This window comes from Halichoerus grypus, chromosome 6, assembly GCF_964656455.1.
Source record: "Halichoerus grypus chromosome 6, mHalGry1.hap1.1, whole genome shotgun sequence".
NCBI lineage: Eukaryota > Metazoa > Chordata > Mammalia > Carnivora > Phocidae > Halichoerus > Halichoerus grypus.
Genome location: NC_135717.1, coordinates 17668650 through 17694080, shown reverse-complemented (window position 1 = coordinate 17694080; position 25431 = coordinate 17668650). Strand labels below are relative to the sequence as shown.

The window sequence follows — 25431 nt, the reverse complement described above, 5'->3', positions numbered from 1 at the left end:
ATTATGGCAAGTAAAACCAAGCCCACATGTTTCCAGTGCTCCTGAAGGCAGTATAACCCTCAACAGGGAAAACCTGCACCAAAGCAATGGGGACTGATCTTTACTGAAGATTTCATAAGGTTGCAGAAGAAAGGACTTACATCACACATTCTGTAGCAAACAATCTAAAGCCTTCATTCCCATTTTCTGAGATTTTCTGCAATCCTTCATCAGCCAGACTGCTACTAGATTATTTTTGCCTTAGCCCCTCAAACCTCATAATGCCTGGCTGTCTACTTTATCTTTCTTCCCTCCAGAATTTCATTCCAAATCTCAAGTTTCTCTCCTCACTATTATGCAGAGAGGCACCTCAACATTGCCCGTGATGCTACCCCATATTTGTATATTCCAACTCATCATGGGCAGTGCAAAGGGCCCTCACATTAATAGAACCCACCATCTTGGGCGCCTGGGTTGCTCAGTTGGTTAAGCGACTGCCTTCGGCTCAGGTCATGATCCTGGAGTCCCTGGATCGAGTCCCGCATCGGGCTCCCTGCTCGGCAGGGAGTCTGCTTCATCCTCTGACCCTATCCCCTCTCATGTGTTCTCTCTCTCTCATTCTCTCTCTCTCAAATAAATAAATAAAATCTTTAAAAAAAAAAAAATAGAACCCACCATCAGTAGAAGGTGGTTGACCCACCCCTGCTGGTTATTTGAGCACACCCAAATGTTGTATCACCTGTGTTTGCTCTGGAACATTCCAATAAACAAAGTTGTCTCCATCGTGTGAAACAAGAAGGGTATAGATGATGCAGGGGATATCTGTTTCTGGAGGGTTTGTTTCATGTCCCTTCTGATAACTCCAGTTTTGCTACGAAGGACCATCTTTACTTTATGCTCAGTGTTTGAAGTTTGGGTGGGGCTGACCCCACTCCTCGGTGTCAGGAGTAAACCTGTGGCCCAAGACAATGTGATTTCTGTTCATTTATCAACAACACCAATGCTGTAAAAAATAATCTTATGCATACACATAAATGTGCAGCTGTACCTATAGGAGAAATTCACAAAAGTAGAATTACTAGGTCAAAGGGTAAATGCCTTTGTGATTTGATGGATTTTCCTGAATCATCCTCTATAGGAGTTGTCCACTCTTACCAGCTACACGGACAGTATCTATTTCCACACAGACTGGCCAATAGGATATACTGTCAACCTTCTGGATTTTTGCCCATCTGAGAGGTGACATCACAATTTTTTTCTTTTTTTTTTTTTGAAGATTTTTTTTCCTAAAGATTTTATTTATTTATTAGAAAGCGAGCGAGAGAGAAACAGCATGAGAAGGGAGAGGGTCAGAGGGAGAAGCAGGCTCCCCCCTGAGCCGGGAGCCTGATGCGGGACTCGATTCCAGGACTCTGGGATCATGACCTGAGCCGAAGGCAGTCACCTAACCAACTGAGCCCCCCAGGTGCCCTTTTTTTGAAGATTTTATTTATTTGAGAGAGAGAGCACGAGCAGGGGGAGAGGCAGAGGAAGAGGGAGAGGGACGAGCATACTCCTCGCTGAATGGGGAGCCCAACGCAGGGCTCGATCCCAGGACCCAGAGATTATGACCTGAGCCACCCAAGTGCCCCAACATCACATTTTTGTGTGTGTGTGAACTGTCCGTTTTTGTACTTTGCCCCTCTTTGCTCTTGAGTTGTTGGGCTCTTTGGCCACATTTCTAGGAATTCTTTATGCAACAGGGAGATTAACCCTTGGTGATATTGACTTGCAAATATTTTCCCCAGATTTTTGTCTTTGGACTTTGCTTATGGTTTTGCTTTTCAGTGAAGAAGTTTTGATTTTTTTTTTATAGTTGAATTAATCAATCTTTAATGGCTTCTGAATTTTGAGTCATACTTAATAAGGATGATTCTATGCCAATGTTTAAAGGAATTTACCCACACTCTCTTCCAGTACTTTTATACCTTTAATAAAAAACACAGGTTAATCTTTGATCTACATAGAATTTATTTTGGTGTATGGTGTGAGGTCAGAATCCAAGCTCTTGTTTGAGACAGGAGAAGCCAAACCCAAACCAGGCACAGAGTAAGGTGATTTAGTTCCCAGAAGGACGCCAGACCGGTTGCCAGAACCTGATGCATGAAACAAAACAGGTGCCCAGAACTGGCCAGGACAGCTGGGGCAGCACCACATTCCAGTAAGGTGACAGCAAGAAGACAGCAAACCCAGGGTCCCCATCAGCACGAGGACACAAGGAGACCAGGAGAAGGACCTGAGTAGCTGCTTCTGGGCTCCAGACAAAGCCTAGAGAAAAATAAATAAATTCAGTGTTCTTTTGTGTCATTCAAGTAGCATTTTAAGGTTTCCTTCATACAGATTTTTTTTTAAGTAATCTCTACACCCAATGTGGGGCTCGAACTCACGACTCCGAGATCAAGGGTTGCGTGCTCTTCCGACTGAGCCAGCCAGGTGTCCCTTCTTCATATAGATTTTATGCATTTCTTATTAAGTCGATTTTTAGGTCCTTTATCTTTTGTGTTGCTGTTGTAGTTGGGGGTCACCACTTCCATTATCTCTTCTAAGTGGCTGTTTTTAGTAAAAATAGGGAGGCTATTGATTTCCTTCATTAAATTTTGGACCCAGCCAACTGAGTATTTTTATTGTTTTGTTTTGCTTTATTTTTCCCAACAGATTCACTTAGGTTTGCCAGGCACAAAACTGTATCATCTGAGGGGGGCCTGTCTGGCTCAGTTGGTAGAGCATGCAACTCTTGATCTTGGGGTCGTGAGTTCGAGCCCAATGTTGGGCATAGAGATTACTTAAAAAAAAATCTGTATGAGCAACTCTATGCCAGCAAATTAGATAACCTGAAAGAAATGGATGCATTCCTAGAGATGTATCAACTACCAAAACTGAACCAGGAAGAAATAGAAAACCTGAACAGACCTATAACCACTAAGGAAATTGAAGCAGTCATCAAAAATCTCCCAAAAAACAAAAGCCCAGGGCCAGATGGCTTCCCAGGGGAATTCTACCAACATTAAAAGAAGAATTAATACCTATTCTTCTGAAACTGTTCCAAAAAATAGAAATGGAAGGAAAACTTCCAAACTCATTTTATGAGGCCAGCATTACCTTAATCCCAAAACCAGACAAAGACCCCATCAAAAAGGAGAATTACAGACCAATATCCCTGATGAATATGGATGCAAAAATTCTCACCAAAATACTAGCCAATAGGATCCAACAGTACATTAAAAGGATTATTCACCACGACCAAGTGGGATTTATCCCTGGGCTGCAAGGTTGGTTCAACATCCGCAAATCAATCAACATGATACAATATATTAACAAAAGAAAGAACAAGAATCATATGATCCTCTCAATAGATGCAGAAAAAGCATTTGACAAAGTACAGCATCCTTTCTTGGTCAAAACTCTTCAGAGTATAGGCATAGAGGGTACCATACCTCAATATCATAAAAGCCATCTACGAAAAACCTACAGCGAATATCATTCTCAATGGGGAAAAACTGAGAGCTTTCCCCCTAAGGTCAGGAACGCGGCAGGGATGTCCACTATCACCACTGCTATTCAACATAGTATTGGAAGTCCTAGCCACAGCAATCAGACAACAAAAAGAAATAAAAGGCATCCAAATCGGCAAAGAAGAAGTCAAACTCTCACTCTTTGCAGATGATATGATACTTTATGTGGAAAACCCAAAAGACTCCACCCCAAAACTGCTAGAACTCATACAGGAATTCAGTAAAGTGGCAGGATATAAAATCAATGCACAGAAGTCAGTGGCATTCCTATACACCAACAACAAGACAGAAGAAAGAGAAATTAAGGAGTCAATCCCATTTACAATTGCACCCAAAACCATAAGATACCTAGGAATAAATCGAACCAAAGAGGCAAAGGATCTGTACTCAGAAAACTATAAAATACTCATGAAAGAAATTGAGGAAGACACAAAGAAATGGAAAAACGTTCCATGCTCATGGATTGGAAGAACAAATATTGTGAAGATGTCAATCCTACCTAGAGCAATCTACACATTCAATGCAATCCCCATCAAAATACCATCCACTTTTTTCCAAGAAATGGAACAAATAATCCTAAAATTTGTATGGAACCAGAAAAGACCCCACACAGCCAGAGGAATGTTGAAAAAGAAAAGCAAAGCTGGCGGCATCACAATTCCGGACTTCCAGCTCTATTACAAAGCTGTCATCATCAAGACAGTATGGTACTGGCACAAAAACAGGCACATAGATCAATGGAACAGAATAGAGAGCCCAGAAATGGACCCTCAACTCTATGGTCAACTAATCTTTGACAAAGCAGGAAAGAATGTCCAATGGAAAAAAGACAGTCTCTTCAACAAATGGTTTTGGGAAAATTGGACAGCCACATGCAGAAGAATGAAACTGGACCATTTCCTTACACCACACACAAAAATAGACTCCAAATGGTTGAAAGACCTCAATGTGAGACAGGAGTCCATCAAAATCCTAAAGGAGAACACAGGCAGCAACCTCTTCGACCTCAGCCGCAGCAACTTCTTCCTAGAAACATCGCCAAAGGCAAGGGAAGCAAGGGCAAAAATGAACTCTTGGGACTTCATCAAGATAAAAAGCTTTTGCAAAGCAAAGGAAACAGTCAACAAAACCAAAAGACAACTGACAGAATGGGAGAAGATATTTGCAAATGACATATCAGATAAAGGGCTAGTATCCAAAATCTATAAAGAACTCATCAAACTCAACACCCAAAGAACAAAGAATCCAATCAAGAAATGGGCAGAAGACATGAACAGACATTTTTCCAAAGAAGACATCCAAATGGCCAACAGACACATGAAAAAGTGCTCAATATCGCTCGGCATCAGGGAAATCCAAATCAAAACCTCAATGAGATACCACCTCACGCCAGTCAGAATGGCTAAAATTAACAAGTCAGGAAATGACAGATGTTGGCGGGGATGCGGAGAAAGGGGAACCCTCCTACACTGTTGGTGGGAATGCAAGCTGGTGCAGCCACTCTGGAAAACAGTGTGGAGGTTCCTCAAAAAGTTGAAAATAGAGCTACCATATAATCCAGCAATTGCACTACTGGGTATTTACCCCAAAGATACAAAAATAGGGATCCGAAAGGGTACGTGCACCCTGATGTTTATAGCAGCAATGTCCACAATAGCCAAACTGTGGAAAGAGCCAAGATGTCCATCAACAGATGAATGGATAAAGAAGATGTGGTATATATATACAATGGAATATTATGCAGCCATCAGAAGGAATGAGATCTTGCCATTTGCAACAACGTGGATGGAACTGGAGGGTGTTATGCTGAGCGAAATAAGTCAAACAGAGAAAGACATGTATCATATGACCTCACTGATATGAGCAATTCTTAATCTCAGGAAACAAACTGAGGGTTGCTGGAGTGGGGAGTGAGGTGGGAGGGATGGGGTGAGTGGGTGATGGACACTGGGGAGGGTATGTGCTCTGGTGAGTGCTGTGAATTGTGCAGGACTGTTGAATCTCAGATCTGTACCGCTGAAACAAATAATGCAATATATGTTAAGAAAAAAAAAAAAAAGAAGAAGGTAGCAGGAGGGGAAGAATGAAGGGGGGGAAATAGGAGGGGTAGACGAACCATGAGAGACGATGGACTCTGAAAAACAAACTGAGGGCTCTAGAGGGGAGGGGGGTGGGAGGATGGGTTAGCCTGATGATGGGTATTGAGGAGGGCACGTTCTGCATGGAGCACTGGGTGTTATGCACAAACAATGAATCATGGAACACTACATCTAAAACTAATGATGTAATGTATGGGGATTAACATAACAATAAAAAAATTTAAAAAAAAATCTGTATGAAGGAAACCTCCCTTTTTCCATTTCATAGAGATGACTGAAAATCGAGAAGGGTGTTTCCCCTGATTCCAAGTCCTGCATGTTCAGTGAGGAGGAAGAAAAGAGAAATTCACATCTCCGGTGGTACCTCCTCGCCTTTACATAAGTTCACTTCTTTTCCACCCCCTCTCCCTTTACATAGTAGATTTTTTTTAAGATTTTATTTATTTATTTTAGAGAGCATGAGCAAGAGAGAGAGAGCACAAGCAGGGGGAACTACAGAGGGCGAGGGAGAGACAGGCTCCCTGCTGAGCAGGGAGTCCAATGCGGGGCTCAATCCCAGGACCCCAAGATCATGACTTGAGCCGAAGGCAGATGCTTAACTGGCTGAGCCACCCAGGTGCCCCTACATAGTAGATTTCTATCAGACTTCCAGCCCAAGATCAAATATCACTTCCTGTGGGAAGCTCTCCTTAACCTCTCAACCCAAATCTGGGTGGCCTGTACTTGTCCATCATGGAGGTCACCCCAGTCATTGCGCTGCACTGTGGGAGGACGTGATGAGTCTGTACCCCTCTGTGGCTGTGGCTCTAAGAGGGAAGGGAATGTGTTCGTTTCAGGGAGCGCTTGTTTTCAGTTTGCCCAACATCCATCACTCCCTCGATGCCCTTCTGAGGTTTTTCTCCTCTCATTAAATACAGTGAGTAGGGGCTGAAATCAAAAGTTTTCTCTCCTCCAGCCAAGGTGAGGAACATTCGGCCAAAAGTAGGCCAGATGGACCTCCCTCCCAGGAATTTGAATATCGGGACAAAGATAGAAATGTTTGGACTGCTGTTCCAGATGCGTGCCCACTCTATGTGACAAGTCCTCCTTCCTAGCCTCTAGAGCTGCCCACTTCTAAGGCTCCTGTTGACCCCATGAACAGCCCATTTCCTGCCAAGAAATTCACTTTTGCTTAAGTTGGCCACAGTTGATATCAGGGTACACTATGCTGCAGTAACAACCTAAAATCTCAGTAGCTTAACACAGTCGAAGTTTATTTCTTGTTCATGTCACAGTCATGGAGGGTTGGCAAGTCATTCAGGGTCACAGGCCCTTTCCATGTTGGGTCTCAACACTCCCTTCAGGTCTCTAGAGTTCAGATCTTCTGCATTTGCTGCCAAACAGGAAGAGAATGTGGAGGGTTGCCTCAGAAGTGCTTTAGGGGGAGAAAGGTCATATATCACTTTCTCCCCAAATTCTATTGGCCAGAACGTAGTCACACGGCCCCACCCAACTGCAAGGGAAGGTAGGAAATGAGGTCTACCTATCAGAATGAGAATAGAAAGAGGGTTTATACTGCTCACCACCAACCAAAGTATATCTTGAGTGTTACACTTGCCATTGTACTTTCAGCCCCAACCCCATGCCTACACAGAGTGCCCACTCAGTAAATATTTACTGAATGAACAAATGAATGACACACGATATTGTGTAGTCTTCATAATCACCTTCGTAAGGCTCAGAATAGCTAAGTGACTTGCTGATGGTCACCCAGCTAGTAAGTGGCCAAGCCAGGAGTCAGGGCTAGTGTTCCATTGTCCCATGCTGCCACCCAAAATTTCCATCTGTGTGCTGAGCCCTGAGCTGTGTGGGAAAATGAAATCGATAAGAGCCAGCCCTTGGCCTGGAGGAGTTTACATCAAAAGAGAAAAGTTGAAGAGCAGCCCAAGTTTGCCAAGATTTAAAGACCAGCTCAGGACAAAAATGGAATGAAATGGCACACACTTCCATGCCAAATGCACTGCACAGATGGAGAGCAGAGAGATGCACTCTGGGGTGAACCCAGTGGTCTGGGAAATCCGAGACAAGGCAGAGCTCAAACATCAAGAGAAGCTATGTGCACATAAATTCTCCCAGGGACATCTTGGATTCAGGCTCTGGTCAATCAGCATGCTGCACTGGATTCAACAGCAGGCAATTTGGGCTTTAGGTGTCAGCCTAACTGCTCACCTGCCACACTATTTGTCATGGGCTGAAATTCTCAAAACTGTTTTAGTTTGTATGAGAGAAAAGCAATTCAAATTGGCTCTAACAAGATAGGTATATATTCTGATTCATATATATTAAAAGTCTGGGTATAGGTGGCCTTCAGGCATAGTTTGATCCAGGGACTCCTACCAGGTCCTTGGAACTTGATCTCACTGTCTTTAGTCTTGGCCAAGCTCTCCCCTAGTGGTGGACCCTGGCTGTATCAGACTCTTATCCTCTCAGGAATAAGTCTAAAGGAAAAAACTATTTTCTTCCTGAATTGTTCTGGAAAGGATCCTATGACTTATTCTAGGTTAGCTTTAATTGAGCCTTCACTTTTGAGCTGGGTGGAATCTAATTTGAAGTCCTGGATGGTACATATCTGTACTCTGTCACTCCTCTATTTCCAGATCTTGGTGACCTCAGGAAGGATGCAGAAGGGAGAGACTAGCAAAGGGACTTCTCCCCACATAAAGGGAGACCTCAGCCTGGCACCTCCTCTTGGAGCAGTCAGGAACCTGCCCAGCATATCATGACACATGCCGTAGAAACCTTTAGTAGATGGGTCTGGATTTTCTTCATTCAGTGAATGGAAGCCTCTGCTGGACAAAAGGGAGCCAAAAAAAGGTGTTGTAGGTCCCAAGGTTGACAATAGTTGGTGAGCTATCCCCATCCTCCAGCTGCTTGAAGGAGCAAGATATTCTTCTGTTGAGTACCCTTGAGCAGCATTATCCTATCCACATGACTCACTTTGACAAATAGAGCCTGGCATGGGAACCACTGGGGACAGAACTGGTGGCTGGGTTTGGGCTGAGCAGGCTGGAGCGTGGTTAGGAACTGTCATGCATCCACATGGCCCAGAATTCAAGAGGCCGCCACTGTTTAGGCAACATGTGTGACAATAAACAAAAACCCACTTGTGCTAATTTAAATACAGTGATAGTATATACATTAGGAATGCTTCAGCAACAACTAACAAAGACTTAAAAATGAGGACTTTTTTTGCATACTAGTAAATAAGTGACATGACGCTGTGTAGACTCAGCTGCTCAATGGTGCTATGGCATCTCTGTGATTCTCTTAGCCTTGCCCTCACGGTGGCAAGATGGCTGCTGCAGGTCCAGACATTGTGTTCACATTCTAAGTAAGAAGCAGAGGGAAAGAGAATGTGCCAGACACACCTGGCCCCCCCTTTTTTTGGATAAAGAAAAAGCCTTCCTATAAACGTTGAGCAGCTTTCTGCTCCCATCTTATTGATCAGAACTGAGAAATACAGCTTCCTTAAGCTGCAAGAGCAGCTAGGAAAGGAGACAGTCTAGTTTACTAGACTACGATGACGGTAGAAGGAGTGAGGAATACCAAACAGCATCAACCACAGGAAAGTTTATTACAAATATGGCAGTATAATATTTTGGGGACATCAACCTCTGTTCTTTTCAATTTCTTGATATTTTTTTTCTTCCCTGCCATCAAGCTAAAAGCTGTGCTTGTCACCTCAAGAGAGGAATGTGAAAAAGTGAGAAACAGAAAAAGCCATGAGTCTGGCTTTTGTGTCTCAATACTTTAAGTCCTTATCAGAGAAACATAAAAGCCAAAAATAGGGTTTGCCACCTTCAGATCAGGAATATTTCCCTGGGGTATAGGGAAAAAGACAAAGAGGAGATGTAATGCAAAAAGAGAGAGTTTGGGAAGTCTCTGAAGGCCAGGCCCTGAACCCTACTTCTCGTGGGGGAGGCAGCAAGACTCCAAAGAAAGGTTTGAGAAGCCCAAGAGCAGATGGAAAAAATGCTTCCCAGAGTGCCTTGGTTCCCAGCGGGCATGAGAGCAGCAGAATGATCCCTGAGCCTTGGCAATGGACCAGGAGAGGCCAAAGTAGCTGCGCAGACAGAAACTAAGTGGGCTGTGTAAGCTGATGGTCAGGGATAGATAGCTAAGAACGGATGTCTTGGGCACACCTGCATGGACTTCAGGACCAACACTGCCCACCACAGCTAGGCACTTCAAAGACCACCCAGGAATTAGACACATTCCACAGCAAGGTGCAGGTGCCATCTTGGCTTGCAACAGAAATGATGGTGAATTACGAAAAACGTAGAGAAAACTATTCATGCACCCTTGAGTATGTGGACTGAGGGGATAGTCCATGACAGAGATGGCTGGTTGCCTCCCCCAGCATCCATTCTCCCCTTGTCCCCTAGGAATAAACCCTTACTTTTAGCTGAACACATTTCCCAGACTTCCTTGCAGTAAGGTGTGATTGTGTAACTATGTGGTGGCCAGAAAGATGTTAAAAAATTGCTCTGTGGGACTTACAGGAAGTTGCCCTAAAAGGGAGGGACCTGGGGAGCCGGGGTGGCTCAGTCAGTTAAACATCCGACTCTTGATTTTGGCTCAGGTCATGGTCTCAGGGTCGTGAAATCGAACCTGAGTTGGGCTGCACCTGGAGTCTGCTTAAGATTCTCTCTCTCTCTCTCTCTGCCCCTTGCCCCACTCGTTCTCTCTCTCTCTCTCTCTGCCCCTTGCCCCACTCATTCTCTCTCTCTCTCTCTCTCTCTCCACCCCCCCAAGTAAATAAATAAATAAAGGGAGGCACCTGCTCTTTATCCCTTCTTCCTGGTTGCTACCTGACATAGACAGCTCCAGCAGCCATCTTGGTCCAAGAGGTCACCTTGAAAACAGAAGGTGGGAGAGAAAGTGGAGCCCGAGTCTCTATGACGTGGCCTGCCTGCCTCCGGACGTGTTTGACATGAATGAGAGACGCACTATTATCAAACAAAGTGCCACAGGCTGCGTGGCTTAAAGAACAGAAACATATTTTCTCATGATTCTGGAGGCTAGAAACCCGAGAGCAAGGTGTCAGCAGGCCTCCATCTTGGGCATGTAGACGGTCATCTCCTCCCTGTCTTCACGTGGTCTTCCTTCTGTGTGTCTCTGTGTCCCAAACTCCTCTTCTTCCAAGGACACCAGTCATATTAGGTCAGGGCCCACCCGAACGACTTCTTTTTTACCTTCATCACCTCTTTAAAGACCCCATCTCCAAACAACAGTCATGCTTGGGGCTGCGGGGGTTAGGACTTCCGCACACGCACTGGAGGAGGGCCACGCCGCTCAGCTCTACACACACCTGCCAGGAGGCTGGGACTGGCTCAGGCCCTCCACTAACCACCGACCGTCCTCCCGCGATGCACTTGAAGGAGTTGAGGACAAGGCCTGTCCCCGCGGCCAGCCTGCCCTGGGCTTCAGAGAAGAGACGAGTTATGTCTGACAAAGGTCCATTCTAGATGCCTTTCATGGTTAGCTGGAGAACCCTCATTTTACAGATGGAGAAACTGAGGCAAATCCCTACCCTTATACCAGGGCCTTGAATCCCACCTTCTCCCACCTTCTTGAAAACTTCTCTCTTCTATATTTTCAACCCCTTTCAACTGGACCCATCCCATTAACTTGTTAAAGATAATTCACCAGTTAAAAAAAAAAAGGGGGGGGGGCACCTGGGTGGCTCAGTCGTTAAGCGTCTGCCTTCGGCTCAGGTCATGATCCCAGGGTCCTGGGATCGAGCCCTGCATCGGGCTCCCTGCTCGGCGGGAAGCCTGCTTCTCTCTCTCCCACTCCCCCTGCTTGTGTTCCCTCTCTCACTGTGTCTCTCTCTGTCAAATAAATAAATAAAATCTTTAAAAAAAAAAAAAAAAACCCTAAAAACAGAAATGAAGTTTCATTTGTCATCCCTCTTCCCCACCCTCCCCATGCCTGAACCCCTTGTGGAACCACATTTTACTGTTTTCCCCAGTGTTTTTTATGCAAATATAAGCAAATACAGAAATATTTTCTTATTTCCCATTTTCCCCATGACTTACACAAAAGATGGCACACCAAATACACACTTCCTCCCATTGCCTTTTTTCTTTTCACCTAACGGTATATCCTAGCGATCTTTCCATTACAGTACATAGAAACTTTCTTCATTTTTTTATAGCAGCAGAATATTCCGTTTATGCATGTACCATGGTTTATTTAATCTGTGCCCTATTGGGCTATTTCCAGTCTCGTGAGAAAAAAGTCAAAGCCACAATGACCAACACACACACACACACACACGCATTTTTATCCATGCCAAGTAGCTCCATAGCATAAATTCCCCAGAAGCGAGACTGCTGAGTCAAGGATAAATGCACCTGTAATTTTGATAGATAGCGACAAATCGTCAATCACAAGAATTGTTCAAATTTGCAAAACCCCTCACAAGTGCCCATTTCTCTTTCAGCTCCCTCGAGTCAGGAGAAAAATGACAAACTAGGGAAAAATATTTGTAACTCAAATCACAAATGAAGGACTCTCCTGCCTAATATGTGCAACTCTTAAAATAAAATAAAATAAAATAAAAAGACCAATGAACCAATAGAAAAATGGATTAAAAACATAAAAAAGTCTCTAAAGAATAACTTCCCCAGACCTATGAAAAGATGTCAAGTTCACTCGTAATAAGGGAAATGAAATGCACATCAAAACCATACCAAGAGGCTATTTTTCACCTGTTAAAGAGTGACCAAAAAATCCAAAAGGTTGACATTTCATCATTATTTATGCATTTCCTTTTTTTTTTTTAAGTTTTTATTTAAGTAATCTCTACACCCAACATGGGGCTCGAACCCACGACCCCAAGATCAAGTGTTGCATGTTCTTCCAACTGAGCCAGCCAGGCACCCCATTATTTATACATTTTCAAAATGCTCTCCCTTGTCCTCTCCAGCCACTATCCTATTTCTCATCTCTGCTCCACAAGCAAACTTCTAGAAACAACTGTCTAATGTCACTGCCTCCATTTGCACACCTACCCAAAACACTGCCAAGGTAGGAGTTCTCAACCGCGTGTGATTTCGCCCTCCAGGGGACATCAGGCAATGTTGGAAACAATTTTCGTTGTCATGGCTGGGGGTGGGGTGCTTCCAGCCTCTAGTGAGTAAAGATCAGTGATGCTTCTAATCATCCTCCAAGGCCCAGGACAGGCCCCACAATGCAGAATCATCCAGCCCAAATGTCAACAGTGCCAATGTTGAGATTCCTGACATTGAGATTATCTCTGGCGTCCAATCCAGTGGACTTCTTCTAAGTTTTCATGTACCTTGACCCCTCATAGCATTCAATGTGTTGACTGACTCTCCCTTCCTCCTTTTCGAAATGCTAACTTCTGTGATGCTAGCTTCCCCTCCTCCATTCCCTTCATAGGCTCATGTCCCATATGTGGCAATCCAATGTTGGGGTTCCTCAAGGCTGGGTTTCTCTCACCCCACAATGACCCTAGTTGACATCACACACACGCCCTTGGCCTTAATCACTGTCTGTCCAGACCTCACCTTAGAGCTTCAGTTTTGTAGCACTAACTTCCGGCCCCACAGTTCCACCCAGGTGTTTCCAAGGTCCCTGGCTCCCACCAGGCCAGGCTTGCCTTCTTGGTCCCCCATACCACCCTTGGTGACTGGTAAAACCATCAGTCTAGAAATGCGAGCTGGATGCTGGGACATCATCCTCGATGCCTTTGTCTTCATCATGCCTCACCAGGTCCTGAGATGTACCCTCTAAATAAATACCTCTCTAATTCATTCACTTCTCTCCAGTCTCACTACCACCAGTCCTCTCCAGATCACCGTCACCTTTACCCTGGACCGCTGTGTCATCTGTGTGGGTTCTCCACCACCACCCTGCCCGCCCCCCCAGCAGCCACAGGGAGCTTTTCGAACCCCACATTGACGTCCACTTGCTCTTAGGATCAAATCAAAACCCTTTACCTATTGGCATGGCCTGGTACCTGCTAGCCTTATCTCAGAGCAGCAGAGAGGATCCCTGCCCCAGAAGACATCACAGGGGACTTTCCACCTGAGATATCCTGTAATTCAGGCCCCTGGTCACTTATAGCCCTTCGTGTCACTTGATACACTGACACTTGAGTGACACAGACCTGAAGGAATTGAGTGGCAAGCTGTGTTGCGACCTGGGGCAAGAGTGTTCCAGATAAAAGACCAGGAAGCGCAAAGACCCTTGAGGAACAAGACAAGTTGAATATATTTCCCCACATACTTGTTGGCAGTTTGTTTTTCTTTATTTTGGAACTGCCATTTCACGGTCTTTGCTGTTTGTCCTATGGGGCTCGGGGGCCATCTCTTTCTGATTTATAAGAGCTGATTTTGTAGTAAGAATACTAACCTTATTCTGTCATTTGGATTGTATGCTTTAAAAATAGTTGGCCATTTGTTGGGGCGCCTGGGTGGCTCAGTCGGTTAAGCGTCTGCCTTCGGCTCAGATCATGATCCCATCCCTGCATTGGACTCCCTGCTCAGGGTCCTGGGATGGAGCCCCAAATCGAGCTCCCTGCTCAGCAGGGAGCCTGCTTCTCCCTCTATCCCTTCCTCCTGCTCGTGCTCTCTCTCTCTCACAAATAAATAAATAAAATCTTTAAAAAAAAGCATCTGCCTTCAGCTCAGGTCATTTCCCAGGGTCCTGGGAGCGATCCCTGCATTAGACTCCCTGCTCAGCGGGAAGCCTGCTTCTCCTTCCCCCTGCTCTTGTGCACTCTGTCTCTCTCACTCTGTCTCTCCCTCTCAAATAAATAAGTAAAATCTTTTAAAATAATAATAATAAAAATAAATAAAAACAGGTGGCCATTTGTGTTTATTTTGTTTGTGGTAGTTCTTTTTCTTTTTTTTTAAGATTTTATTTATTTATTTGACAGAGAGAGAGACAGCTAGAGAGGGAACACAAGCAGGGGGAGTGAGAGAGGGAACACAAGCAGGGGGAGTGGGAGACAGAGAAGCAGGCTTCCTGCTGAGCAGGGCACCCAATGCGGGGCTCGATCCCAGGACCCTGGGATCATGACCTGAGCCGAAGGCAGACGCTTAACGACTGAGCCACCCAGGCGCCCCATGTTTGTGGTAGTTCTTACTGTGTAGAAATTTTAACATTTTTTATAGTCAAATTTATGATTTCTGAACTTGTTTTCTTGCCAGCAGGACACTTCCCCATTGAGATTTTTTTTTTAATTCATTCATATTTTCTCCTAATTTTTTTATAGTTTTAGCTTGAAGTTTGAAATGCTTGATCTATCTGGTGTTTCCTAGGCTTTGAAGAGTGAAGTATCCTTGAGGTGCCTGGGTGCTCAGTCGTTAAGCGTCTCTGCCTTTGGCCCAGGTCATGATCCCAGGGTCCTGGGATCGGGTCCCACATTGGTCTCCCTGCTCAGCGGGAAGCCTGCTTCTCCCTCTCCCACTCCCCCTGCTTGTGTTCCCTCTCTCGCTGTCTCTCCCTCTGTCAAATAAATAAATAAAATCTTTTTAAAAAATAAAAATAAAGAGTGAAGTATCCAGTGAGTAAGGATCTGGATTTATCTTTTTTCAAAGAAAACAGAAAAAGAAAGAAAATAGAATAGCCCATCTTTTCCTCACTAATTTGAAATGCCCTCATGCCAGATATTAAGCTCAAACCTACCTCTTTACACTCTCTGCAATGCGGAGGGCAGGGTTCTACAAACCAGCTTTCTTCTGGGTCAGCGCCCTGTGTACACTCTGCCCATAGGGGGCGCTAGAGATAGATGTTGAGGCTAAAGGATGAGAAGGACCTTCCTGACCCTGGGGCTAGGACCCAGGGACTATGGTGATGCTAAGGGGTGGCTTGCAGGGCTTTAGCCCTCCTACCACTTCACCAGATCCCCGCAATCCCAAATAAGTATATTCTAAATTCAGCAGTACCCCCTGCACTCCATTGTTGCCACAAAACGAACACCTCTTCCTCTTCCTCTTTGAATCAGATTGCCCTCCCAAAGATGTCTACAGAGAAATTCTAGAACTGATCTTACTTGGGTTCAGAAGGAGAGATCAACAAGGCCGTAGGGTGCTGCTGTCCCACACTTGAGACCCGCCTCACTGAGATCGACACACAGCTCACCCAGCCCGTGAAACTTGTCTTTGCAAAGCGGAGCCCACACAGGGGTACTGACTCAGAGATAGCAATCCCAGCCCCTCACTCTCCGGTTCCTCCTCCCAGCCACGTCCCACTCCGGAAGAAGGACCCAGGCCTCAAGACAAAGTCCCCTGGTGCCAGGGGTCAACCCATCATAACACAGGATCATGAGGCAGGAGCTCTCTTGTTGGCATCTGTTGCAGGGCTGCAGTATGCAGGGGAGGGGTTCTATTTTGTGTGACTCCCCAAGGGCAGACTTAGGGCTCAAGGGCGGAAGGCATGGGGCCCTTCCCATTGCCAGCAGCCATCTTGGGAAGGAGTGAGTGAGTTCCCCATCCCTGATCCTTTGCCTGGAGTGTGTTCCCTCCAGTATTAACATGACTCACCACTCATCTCCTTCAGCTGTCACTCAAGTGTCACTGTATCAGTGAGTCCATCTGTGACCGCCTTATCTAAAATTGCAAACCTCCCACTCCATCCCTCTTCCTTGCTTCACTTCCTTAGCACTCATCATCATATATTTTAACAATTTATCTTGCCTATTATCTGTCTCCCACCACTGGAATATAAACTCCACACAGGCAGGGATTTTTATGTTTTGTTCATTACTGAATTCTTCGTGTCTAAAACAGTGCCTGGCACATAATAGATGCTCAACAAATATTTGTTGAACAAATTCCTCCCAACCACCTTAGAGACACTTAGAGGTATTGTTTTTATTCCCATTTCACAGGAAATGAGGCAGATGAAACAACTGGTCTTAGCAGCAGCCACGGGTTTCCAGTCCAGACATGCTATGGCCAGCACCCCTGCCCTTATTTCTACACTATATTGAGGTTACAAAATGCTTATTGCAGCATTGCCTGGAACAGAGGAAGCCTGGAAACAACCTAATTTCCCATCAGTAGGGAGGCAGTTAAATAAATTACAATACTAGGCATCCTGTAATAGCCTATAAAACCAAACTATAAACAAATTTGGAACAATCTCCAAGATATTGGTGAGTAAAAAAAGAGCAGGATGCAAAACAGTGCATTGCATGTGCTCTTGTCCATTAAAAAATAAACAGGATAATCATACGCACATTGGTTGGATAGGCAGAGAAAAGTTCTGAATGGATACTATAGAAATGGTTGACAAGGCAAAAGGGAAGCTTGGGGGTCTCTAGTAAGAGGAAGTTTGCATTCCATTTTGTATTGTTGGGATTTTAAATCATGAGCATGATTTACTTTTTTTCAGCATCGTAAATCTTCCACATTGTTTAAAACTCAAAAAAAGCTACAGGGCTTATATAAAAAATTGGCAGTCCCTTATCCCATCTCTTTGTACTGCAGGTCTTTTCCTAAAGGCAACAACTTCAACTCTTTTAGCTGTTCCTTCTGTTTGTTATTCTCTTTCTAAGTCAGGGTTTCTCAAACTTTAAGGAGCACGTGAAACACCTGGGATCTTGTTAAAGTATAGGTTCGGATTCAGCAGGTCTATGTTGGGTTCCAACATTTTGCATTTCTAACAAGTTCCCAGGTGATGCTGATGCTGCCGGTTCATGGATCATTCTTTAAATGGCAAGATTCTAAATAACATGCTAATACACCTAGTTCTTGATTTTTCTGCTTTTGATCTTACTTCCTAATATAGAAAATGAAAATTTAGTTCTCTTACACCCTCACCCCAGCCTCTCCCACACACATGCATCCTGTCCTCATCCTCCTAATATAGTTATATACCTTTTTGGTTAAAATAATTTTTTAGTATTTAGTAGATAATATTCATAGCTCAGCCACATAGTATGCTATGATTATATTTCCCTTATTGTGCAACTTTTTGTTTTCCCTGGAGTTAATAATTGCTTTATTTTTTCCTTTCATCTTTATTAATGCATTCTCAAACTCTCCTGACAAAACTGAAAATCTATTCTTGATAGATTCAAACACGTCATATACTCTAAATCTCAGAGCCTCTGTCTTCTTAGTCCAATATAGATTGGTTATTCCATATTTTTTTATTTTTTTAAAGATTTTTTATTTATTTATTGAGAGAGAGAGAGAATGATAGAGAGAGAGCATGAGAGGGAGGAGGGTCAGAAGGAGAAGCAGACTCCCTGCTGAGCAGGGAGCCCGATGCGGGACTCGCTCCCGGGACTCCAGGATCATGACCTGAGCCGAAGGCAGTCACTTAACCAACTGAACCACACAGGCGCCCAGTTATTCCATATGTTTCCTCAATTAAAAAGACCAAGAAATAGACTGGTAAACAGAGTTTGTGGCAGGAAACAGAAAGGAGTGTTGTTCCTCGGCTATAAATTAGGACTTAATGACTGTTCATTGTATCCTAATCTCCCTTATTCCTTTTAGCAATACTTCACCCCGTCCCCGTTTTTGGCTATGCATATTGGGCTGTGCTGATAGACGCTGAATTTCCCAGGCTCCTTTCAAGCTGGTGGACTAAATACTTGCTGACAATATGAGTAGATGTGAGGAATGGCACTTCTGCATCACTCTATCTTTCCTCCCTCTTGAGGACGAAAACGTGAATAGGGTGCTCATAAGCCAGCTTCAGCCAAGAGGATCACCTACCTCTGGACTGTTACCTGAAGAGAAATAAAATTCCACCTCATGATAACCTTGGACCAGACCTGGACTGACACAAAACTTTTCCCCTGTGATGTAATTCACATGCTCCTCTGGGAAGACACTGGCATTCTCGACAGAATGCTTGAACAACATTCCCATAAATTTTAATTCAAGTAAGACCTCTTCTAGGAAGTGAGCTTCCTATCCACTCAGCTGTCAGTCCGTCAGTGCCACTAATGTTCCAGAATCAGACATTCTATTTTCTTGTGTCCAACAATGAATATCTAACCATTCTCTTCCCTATAAAAGGGAAAGGTCTCTTTGAACCAAGTTGGTCATAAGCCTCTTTCCTCATGGCAAACTTGAAATAAAACTTTGGCATATACTCCTAATTAACTTATCAGAAGACTTGTTTGAGCTGCTGTAAATGTGGGGCCTCTTTGTTACCGTGGCTTAGCTGTACCCTAATTAAGAGGGAGAGAAGAGCCATCGCCTACCCACCCCCACTGGGCAGAGAATCCCCCGCAAGTGGGACCCTTTCCTCTCTGGGCCTGTCTGGGTCCCCATGTGCACTGTCCAGTGCATGGCCTGGCCTAGAGCATGCACCCGGCGACTACTGAATTTGAAATTGAAATGGGAGCTAGTGGTGCTCATATTTGCTTCTTCACCAGACTGGGAGGTTCATCCCAGTGATCATGCAGGTCTTGAGTGAAGGACTTTGAAAAACAGCCATGCTCAGTGTGCCAAAGGGGAAGGTGTTTTGTCCAAGCTTCAAAGAGCCCTGGGAGAGAGGGCTGGCCCAGGAGATGGAACTTAACTGACCAGTTACTGTTGCCAGGCATTTTATATGCTTTGATTCATGTAATTCTCCTGAGAGCCCACAAGGTGGGTATTTGTTGTTGTTGTTTTTTAAAGAATTTTTATTTAGTTATTTGACACAGAGAGAGAGAGAGAGCACAAGCAGGGGAAGCGGCAGACAGAGGGAGAGGGAGAAGCAGGCTCCCCGCCGAGCAAGAAGCCAGATGCAGGGCTCGATCCCAGGACCCCAGGATCACGACCTGAGGCAAAGGCAATCACCCAACCAAATGAGCCACCCACGTGTCCCCAGGGTGGGGATTTGGAGTAAACCTCAGCAGTTTTTGCCTGCCCATCATCCATGGGCCATGAAAGGGAACAGGAAAATGAATAAAAACCGGGAGGGGCCCTGCGTGGACCAAGAACAATAATGTGTCATGAACTAAAGAGATGGATTAACTCTCTTATTAGAGTTCTGCACACCTGAGTCCTAAATGGAAAATAAGGGGATGTCGGGGAACGTCCTCTAGGGCTTGGCTGGGGCCTGGGTGAGGCCTCACAGTCACCATTCTCCACATCCTGGTCCCTGGGTTCCGGAGGGCCATGGCGCTAAGCTAGGAACCCAGCAGACAGCCCCTGCCCATGGCCTGAGTGTTTCCAATTAGCCAGGCATGGGCCCTGGGTCCCTGGGGAAAGGCCTGGGTTCCTTTTTTGGAGGCTCATTGTGTTCTGAAAACATTAAGAAATGCCAAAATCAGCCTTATGAAGACCGAAGAGTATCTTAAATGTTTACACTTGCCTAATAAACACTTTTAACACACACACAAATACGGTGCAATACAGTTGTTCCGTTCACAAGGTAATTACGGGATTCATAAAGGATATTGACTCAGGGCACCCCATGGGATGCTGTGGGGAGGATGTGGTCTGAGATGGGACACAAAGACATGCTCTTAATGTCCCATGAATGTTCCAGGTCCTCAGTCCCTTCAGGGAAATTGTCATGCCTGAATATATAACTGCACGTATAAATCGTATCAGAAGCTTACATTGAAGTCTTTTAGGGAATGTGAGGCCTGGACCAGATTTCCCCCATGCCCTGGGCAGGTCTGTGAGCCTGGCCTGAGCCCAGGAGGATGACTGGGGCTGACCCTGAGTTCTAGGCAGGAGAAGGCTCCCCCAGGCTGCCAACACGGGAACCAAGGACTGCAGGCCTAACTCCAGCACCCACAAGCTGGTGGGGCTGCCTCAGTTGGCATGTTTCTGGCCCATGGGTCTGGCATAGGGACCATCCGTCTTGGAGCAGGGAGCAAATAAATGGCTGAGATTTAAGGACTCAGACCTGCCAAGATGCTTGGGGCAGAGTTTGGAGCTGCCTAGTGTCCCTAATCTTTCCTCCCTGGCTGGAATCAGAAGAAGGTAGGGGTAAGAGAGAGAAAGGTGGGGTCTCAGACCCCTACAAACTTGGTCTGAGCCTCCAACCCCCACCCCCAAGCCCAAGAGCCAGGCCCAGTCACCCAAACAGGAGACAGACAAAGCTTCACAGCCACTGAGAATTAAAACCTATTGATTTTCCCCATTAGCTAGAGAACACCATCAGAGTGCATTAAAACCAGGCAAAGCACCAGCATCGTGAATAATTAACATCCACAAATGACAACCCATGGGGCCCAGGGGAGGGGGCACAGGGAGCCTGGAGGCTTGCGACACCCTGACCCCTTCTGACTCCCACCCGAGGGAGTCAAAGCCTGGCCTGGCCTGGCCTTCCCTCCTCCTCCTCCCCCCTGAATCTCCACGCTCCTTCCTGCCCCCTCCCCTTTCCTCTCCTCTCCTCAAGGAAACACCAACTCTCCAAGGCAAGCAGCCCAGGCAGACAAGGAGCAGAGAAGATAGAGCACTGAGACGAGAGTCCAGGTGCCCGTCTCTGCCGTGTGTCACTGCGTGACCCCAGGGGAGTCTGCCCCTTTCTGAGCTCATTCCCTCCTCTGTGGAGTGTTGGGGTTGGATTAGCGTGCTTCTAGCTAAGTCTATAGGTCTGTGGTTCCTGAGAGGGACAGTGACTGATGCAAGGCATCCAGCAGGGACTGTAACAGAGCCCGCACTAGAACCTGGGGCCCCTAGGCCAGCCCCCCTCCAGCCCAGACTAAGGGACACCTTTGCGCAAATCAGAAATAAGTCCCCCTCTATGGACAGATTCAAAAAGGCACCCCTGTAGGTAGACTGATGTTAGGAAGGCGCTCTTCGGGCTGACCAATTAGCAAAATGTGACCCCCCCCACACACACCCCCCACACTGTCACAGGGCTAAAGACGCAAAGCTTGGCAGAGCAGAGGTAGGGCTGGATATCAGCCCCCCACTCACCCTCTGCCAGGCTGCCCCGTGCACTGTGCACAGCCTAAACACTCCATGTGGCGGCTGTGTCCCCAGCCCCCACCTTCTCTTAGCCAAGGAGGAGCAGCTCTGTCCTTCCAGCCAGTGGAATTCAGTTCAACAAATATAGATGTTTCCTTCCAAGCTTCTCCGCCCTCGTCCGCCTCCTCAGCCCCTCAGCGGACCCAAGTTCCTGTTCCATCCTCCTCCCATCCATCCTTCGGCCTCGGAGCCCCGGGAGAGGCACCTCTGCGGTGACTACTTGCTATAGCCCTGACCGCATCACCTCCGTCTGCTGCCTTGCACCTCACCGTCGGGCCCGCATCTACTCCGCTCTCTCTGCTCCTGAGCCCCGGGAAAAACTCTGCTCGCTCCTTAAAACCCAGCTTGAAGACCTGCTCCTCCACTCGTCCCTGTCTTCCTCAGACAAGCCAGCTAGTTCTTGACTCTGGGCCTTTGCCCCTACTGACCCCTCTTCCTGGACAGTCTCCCTCCAGATCTTCCGGCCGCTGCTCCCTCCTCCTCCTGCTGGTGGCAGCTCCAAGGTCACCTCCCCTGGAGGTCCTCCCTGAGCACCCTCTCAAACCGCCTGCCCATCTTCAGCCTCTCTCACATCTCCCTGCTTTATTTTTTCATAGCCCTTTTCACACTCGGAATTTATGTGTCCTCCGTTGATTGGTGTTTCCAGGGCCACTGTGAATGGTTGTGTGCGCTCTAAGTTGCAAAGGAGGTGAGTGGGGCCGGAACCCAGGCTGTGACGGACACTCGGCGCTGCTGTTCGAGGGCCGCACCTGCCTACACTGTCACCGTGTATGTGAGCTGGGACCCCGCCGGCCTCCCGCCGTGACATGCAAAGCCCCACCGAGGCAGGAGCAGTGTCTGCCCTCTCCATTGCGGGGTGCCCAGCGCCCAGCACGGTGCCTGGCACATAGATGCTTCCAACATTTCTCAAGCAAGCGAATTCTATCCGGGTTCCCTCACTCCCACCCGATTCCCACACTCCTCAATTGGATGTATGACTGCATGTAACCGATCTCTGGGTCCCACGGGGGGTGGGGGGGCGTCCAGTTGGGGAAGGAAGCCAGTCAGGGAACCGGACCCAGAGTCAGCGACGGTGACTGTTCAGGGAATGTGGTGGGAGGATCCAGGGGCTTGAGGGGTGGACGTGTGAGTGGAGGCGTCCAGCAGATGCTCCCTGGAGCTCAGAGCCCCGTCCGTCGCAGGGGTGCTGTCCCGAGCCCCCCAGTCCTACCTGGCTCCCTGGAGGTGCTTATGGAGGGTTGAGGTGGCCCAGGCACTCTGACCACGATCCCGACGCCCAGTGCCCCTCGGAGCCGGCTGGGCAGGCGGTGGCAGCTCAGGGTCCCACGGAGCTGGGGCCGGACCTGAGGCGCCGCCCTTCCCTCCGCTCCCTGCAGCCGCTGCCAGCCCCGCCGGCCTTCCCAGCTCTGGCAGGGAAGGAGTTAAGCTCCAGGCTTCTCAGCGTGAATGTAGAGCTATTAATACCCACAGCCAAGCGGTCTGCCAGAGCAGCCACCGGAGTCCAGGGATCAGGCAGCCCGGGGAGCAGGCGGCCGGGGGAGCAAGCTCGGCCGAGCCAGAGCCAGGACTCCGAGGGCCCGAACTTTTCTTGGGGGACGGCGTGGGCGCGGTGCCAGCTTCACCCACCTTTGAGCTTCAGGTCCTGACCCTCTCTCCTGGAGGCCACCCACGCCAGCCACCCCAGGAGGGCAGAACAAACTTTCTTAGGGGAAACCACCTCTGCCGCCCGCCGTGCTGGCCGGACAGGGAGGAGCAGACGTCCGGACGGACAGATGAGCGGATGGACAGCGCATCTGCGAGCCTGCCCTCCCAGTCCCCACTCTGACTGGCCGCCGCAGAGTGGGCAGCCAGGGGGCCTAGGTCTCCGCCAGGGGCAGCCAGGGGCCCTGCTGGACCTTGGTCTACCAGCCAGCAACCTCTGAGGGCGGGCGGCTCCCTGGAAGCCGCTTCCCAGGACCCAGCCCCGTGGGCCAGGACAGGAGTCCCCATCAGACAGAGCCACAGGCTCTTCCACCCGCCGAGGCCACGGGGAACCTGAGTGAAAAGGCGCAGGCGGCAGGTGGGCAGGCGCGGGGCCCTGAGGCCAACCGGCTGCTGACCCTGGAGCGCTCTGGCTCGGACACCCCTGCCCAGGCCGGGGACGATGCGGCCGAGGCCCCCAGCAGCCACCCCTGCCCCGTCCTGGAACTCCCTCCAGCCTGGCCTCTGGGCTGTGGAGCAGAAGATGGACCAGCCTTCTGCTTCGTGTGCTTCCACAGGGAGGAGGAGGAGGAGATGCTGAAAGAGGTCCCACCGCAGAGGTCAGTGGCCCGGCGGAGGGGGGTGGGGGCGTGGGCGGGCTGAGGGCACAAGGCTCAGACCCGGGGCCCTTCTCTGTCGGTCCTCTGCTTACCACTCACGGCCACCTCCGCGAGTCAGACTCTCAGACACCCGGCCCGCACCGCAGCTTCCTGCCTGGCTCTCCCATTCTGGTCCCACGGGGCCTTTCCCGTCCTCTCCTGTTGTGCTGCTCACGCCCACCCTGCTCAGAGCCCTCCACGGCCTTCCACTCCCCCGGGATGAAGTCGGCACTCGGCTGGGCGTTCAAGGCCTGCGTGATTGGGCTGACCCCACCCACCTCACTGTGCTCTGTTCCCCTATATTCACCCCCAGTGAAACTGCCCAGACCTCCCTTTCCCTGGTTCCCGTCCATCCAGGCTCAGCGGCAATGTCTCCTCCTCCAGGAAGCCCTCCAGGAAGCCCCCGCCCCACTCTGAGCTGAGAGCCACCTTTCCTCCCTGCACTGCATTGACACCTAATCATGTTCAGTCTTTGTTGAATTACTCGGTGGAAAATGTCTGCGTGTATATATGCTCGAGTGTGTGTGTGTGTGTGTGTGTATGCTTGAGAGTGTGTGTGTGTGTGTGTGTGTGTAAAAGGGAGAGAACAGTGACAGGGTGGGAATGTAGGTTTGTGCGGCTGTGTGATTGAACATTGCGGGGGTGACTGTGAATGTGCATACGTGTTCGTGGGAGTGGGTGCAAGTCCTACGTACCTATGTAGGTGAGGGTTCATGCCCCAGGGGCCATTGCCCCTTTTGCCAGCTCTCCCCACCCCCACCTGCAGGGAAACCCAGGCTCCAGCCAAGTGCATTACCCAAGCTGTGACCACAGGCTCCGGGAATGGATGGCAAGTCTGCAGGGGACACAGGGGTCACCTCTGCTCCAGCCCAGCCTGCCCACGCCTCCATCACTGCCTGAGTCAGCACTACCCTGGGTGGGGAGAAAGTCAGGCTGAGGGCTGACCCGGGTGCTCCTTCCGGGCCCCTTTCAGGAGGGTGGAGGGTGGGGGTTCCTGCAGCCTGGACTGGCTTCCTCCCTGAATTTCTCTGTTGGACCCCCAGTCTATAAGTTTCCCTCTGTGGGCCTCTGTCTCATCTGTGGAATGGGGAGAAAGCTCCTGCCGTGGTTGTCAGTTCATCACTCAGCAGTGACTGAGTCCCCCCAGAGCACCAGGGCCCTCACCTTCACAGGGTCACAGCCTGCCAGGAGAGACAGACAAGCAAACAGATGAGTTTGGCAGAGTGATGGGCACCCGGACGGGCGTGGGTGCACTGTGCTCAGGGAATCGGATGGGAAGATGGACAACTTGTGCCTGCAGGGGCCCTAGGAGGCCTGCCACGTCTGTCTTACTGTCCGGGTCCTCCCCCAGGTGGTGAGTGACATTGAAGAAGCATCACAGGGAGTGGGGACAGCAGGAGCAAAGGCCCGGTGGTATGAGAAAGAAATTGTAGGAGGATGGGGGGAGATGAGGCTGGCGGGGTCCAGAAGGGCCAGGTCACAAGGGGCCTTGACTGCCGAGCGAAGGACTTAA

General features: G+C 48.1%; 1 protein-coding gene and 1 long non-coding RNA gene across 4 annotated transcripts in view; one reads left to right on the top strand and one right to left on the bottom strand.

Annotated features, from left to right (window-relative positions):
• Positions 1 to 1971: 1971 nt before the first annotated feature.
• On the bottom strand, positions 1972 to 24341 carry LOC118519147 (uncharacterized). Of its 3 annotated transcripts, none has more exons than XR_013448786.1 (3): positions 23972 to 24341; positions 10449 to 11092; positions 1972 to 2286 (listed from the first exon to the last, which is right to left on the bottom strand). It is a non-coding gene; the product is annotated as an uncharacterized LOC118519147 (long non-coding RNA). The 3 variants fall into 3 exon arrangements; XR_013448784.1 differs by lacking the exon at positions 23972 to 24341 and adding an exon at positions 22790 to 22927; XR_013448785.1 differs by lacking the exon at positions 23972 to 24341 and adding an exon at positions 22008 to 22608.
• The window catches only part of SBK1 (SH3 domain binding kinase 1), a 49176-nt gene continuing 46812 nt past the window's right edge, over positions 23068 to 25431 (top strand). Inside the window, exon 1 of the mRNA XM_036066404.2 lies at positions 23068 to 23879. Within this exon, the coding sequence (XP_035922297.2) occupies positions 23854 to 23879 (26 nt within the window). The 5' untranslated portion in view covers positions 23068 to 23853. The remainder of the gene's footprint in view (positions 23880 to 25431) is intronic.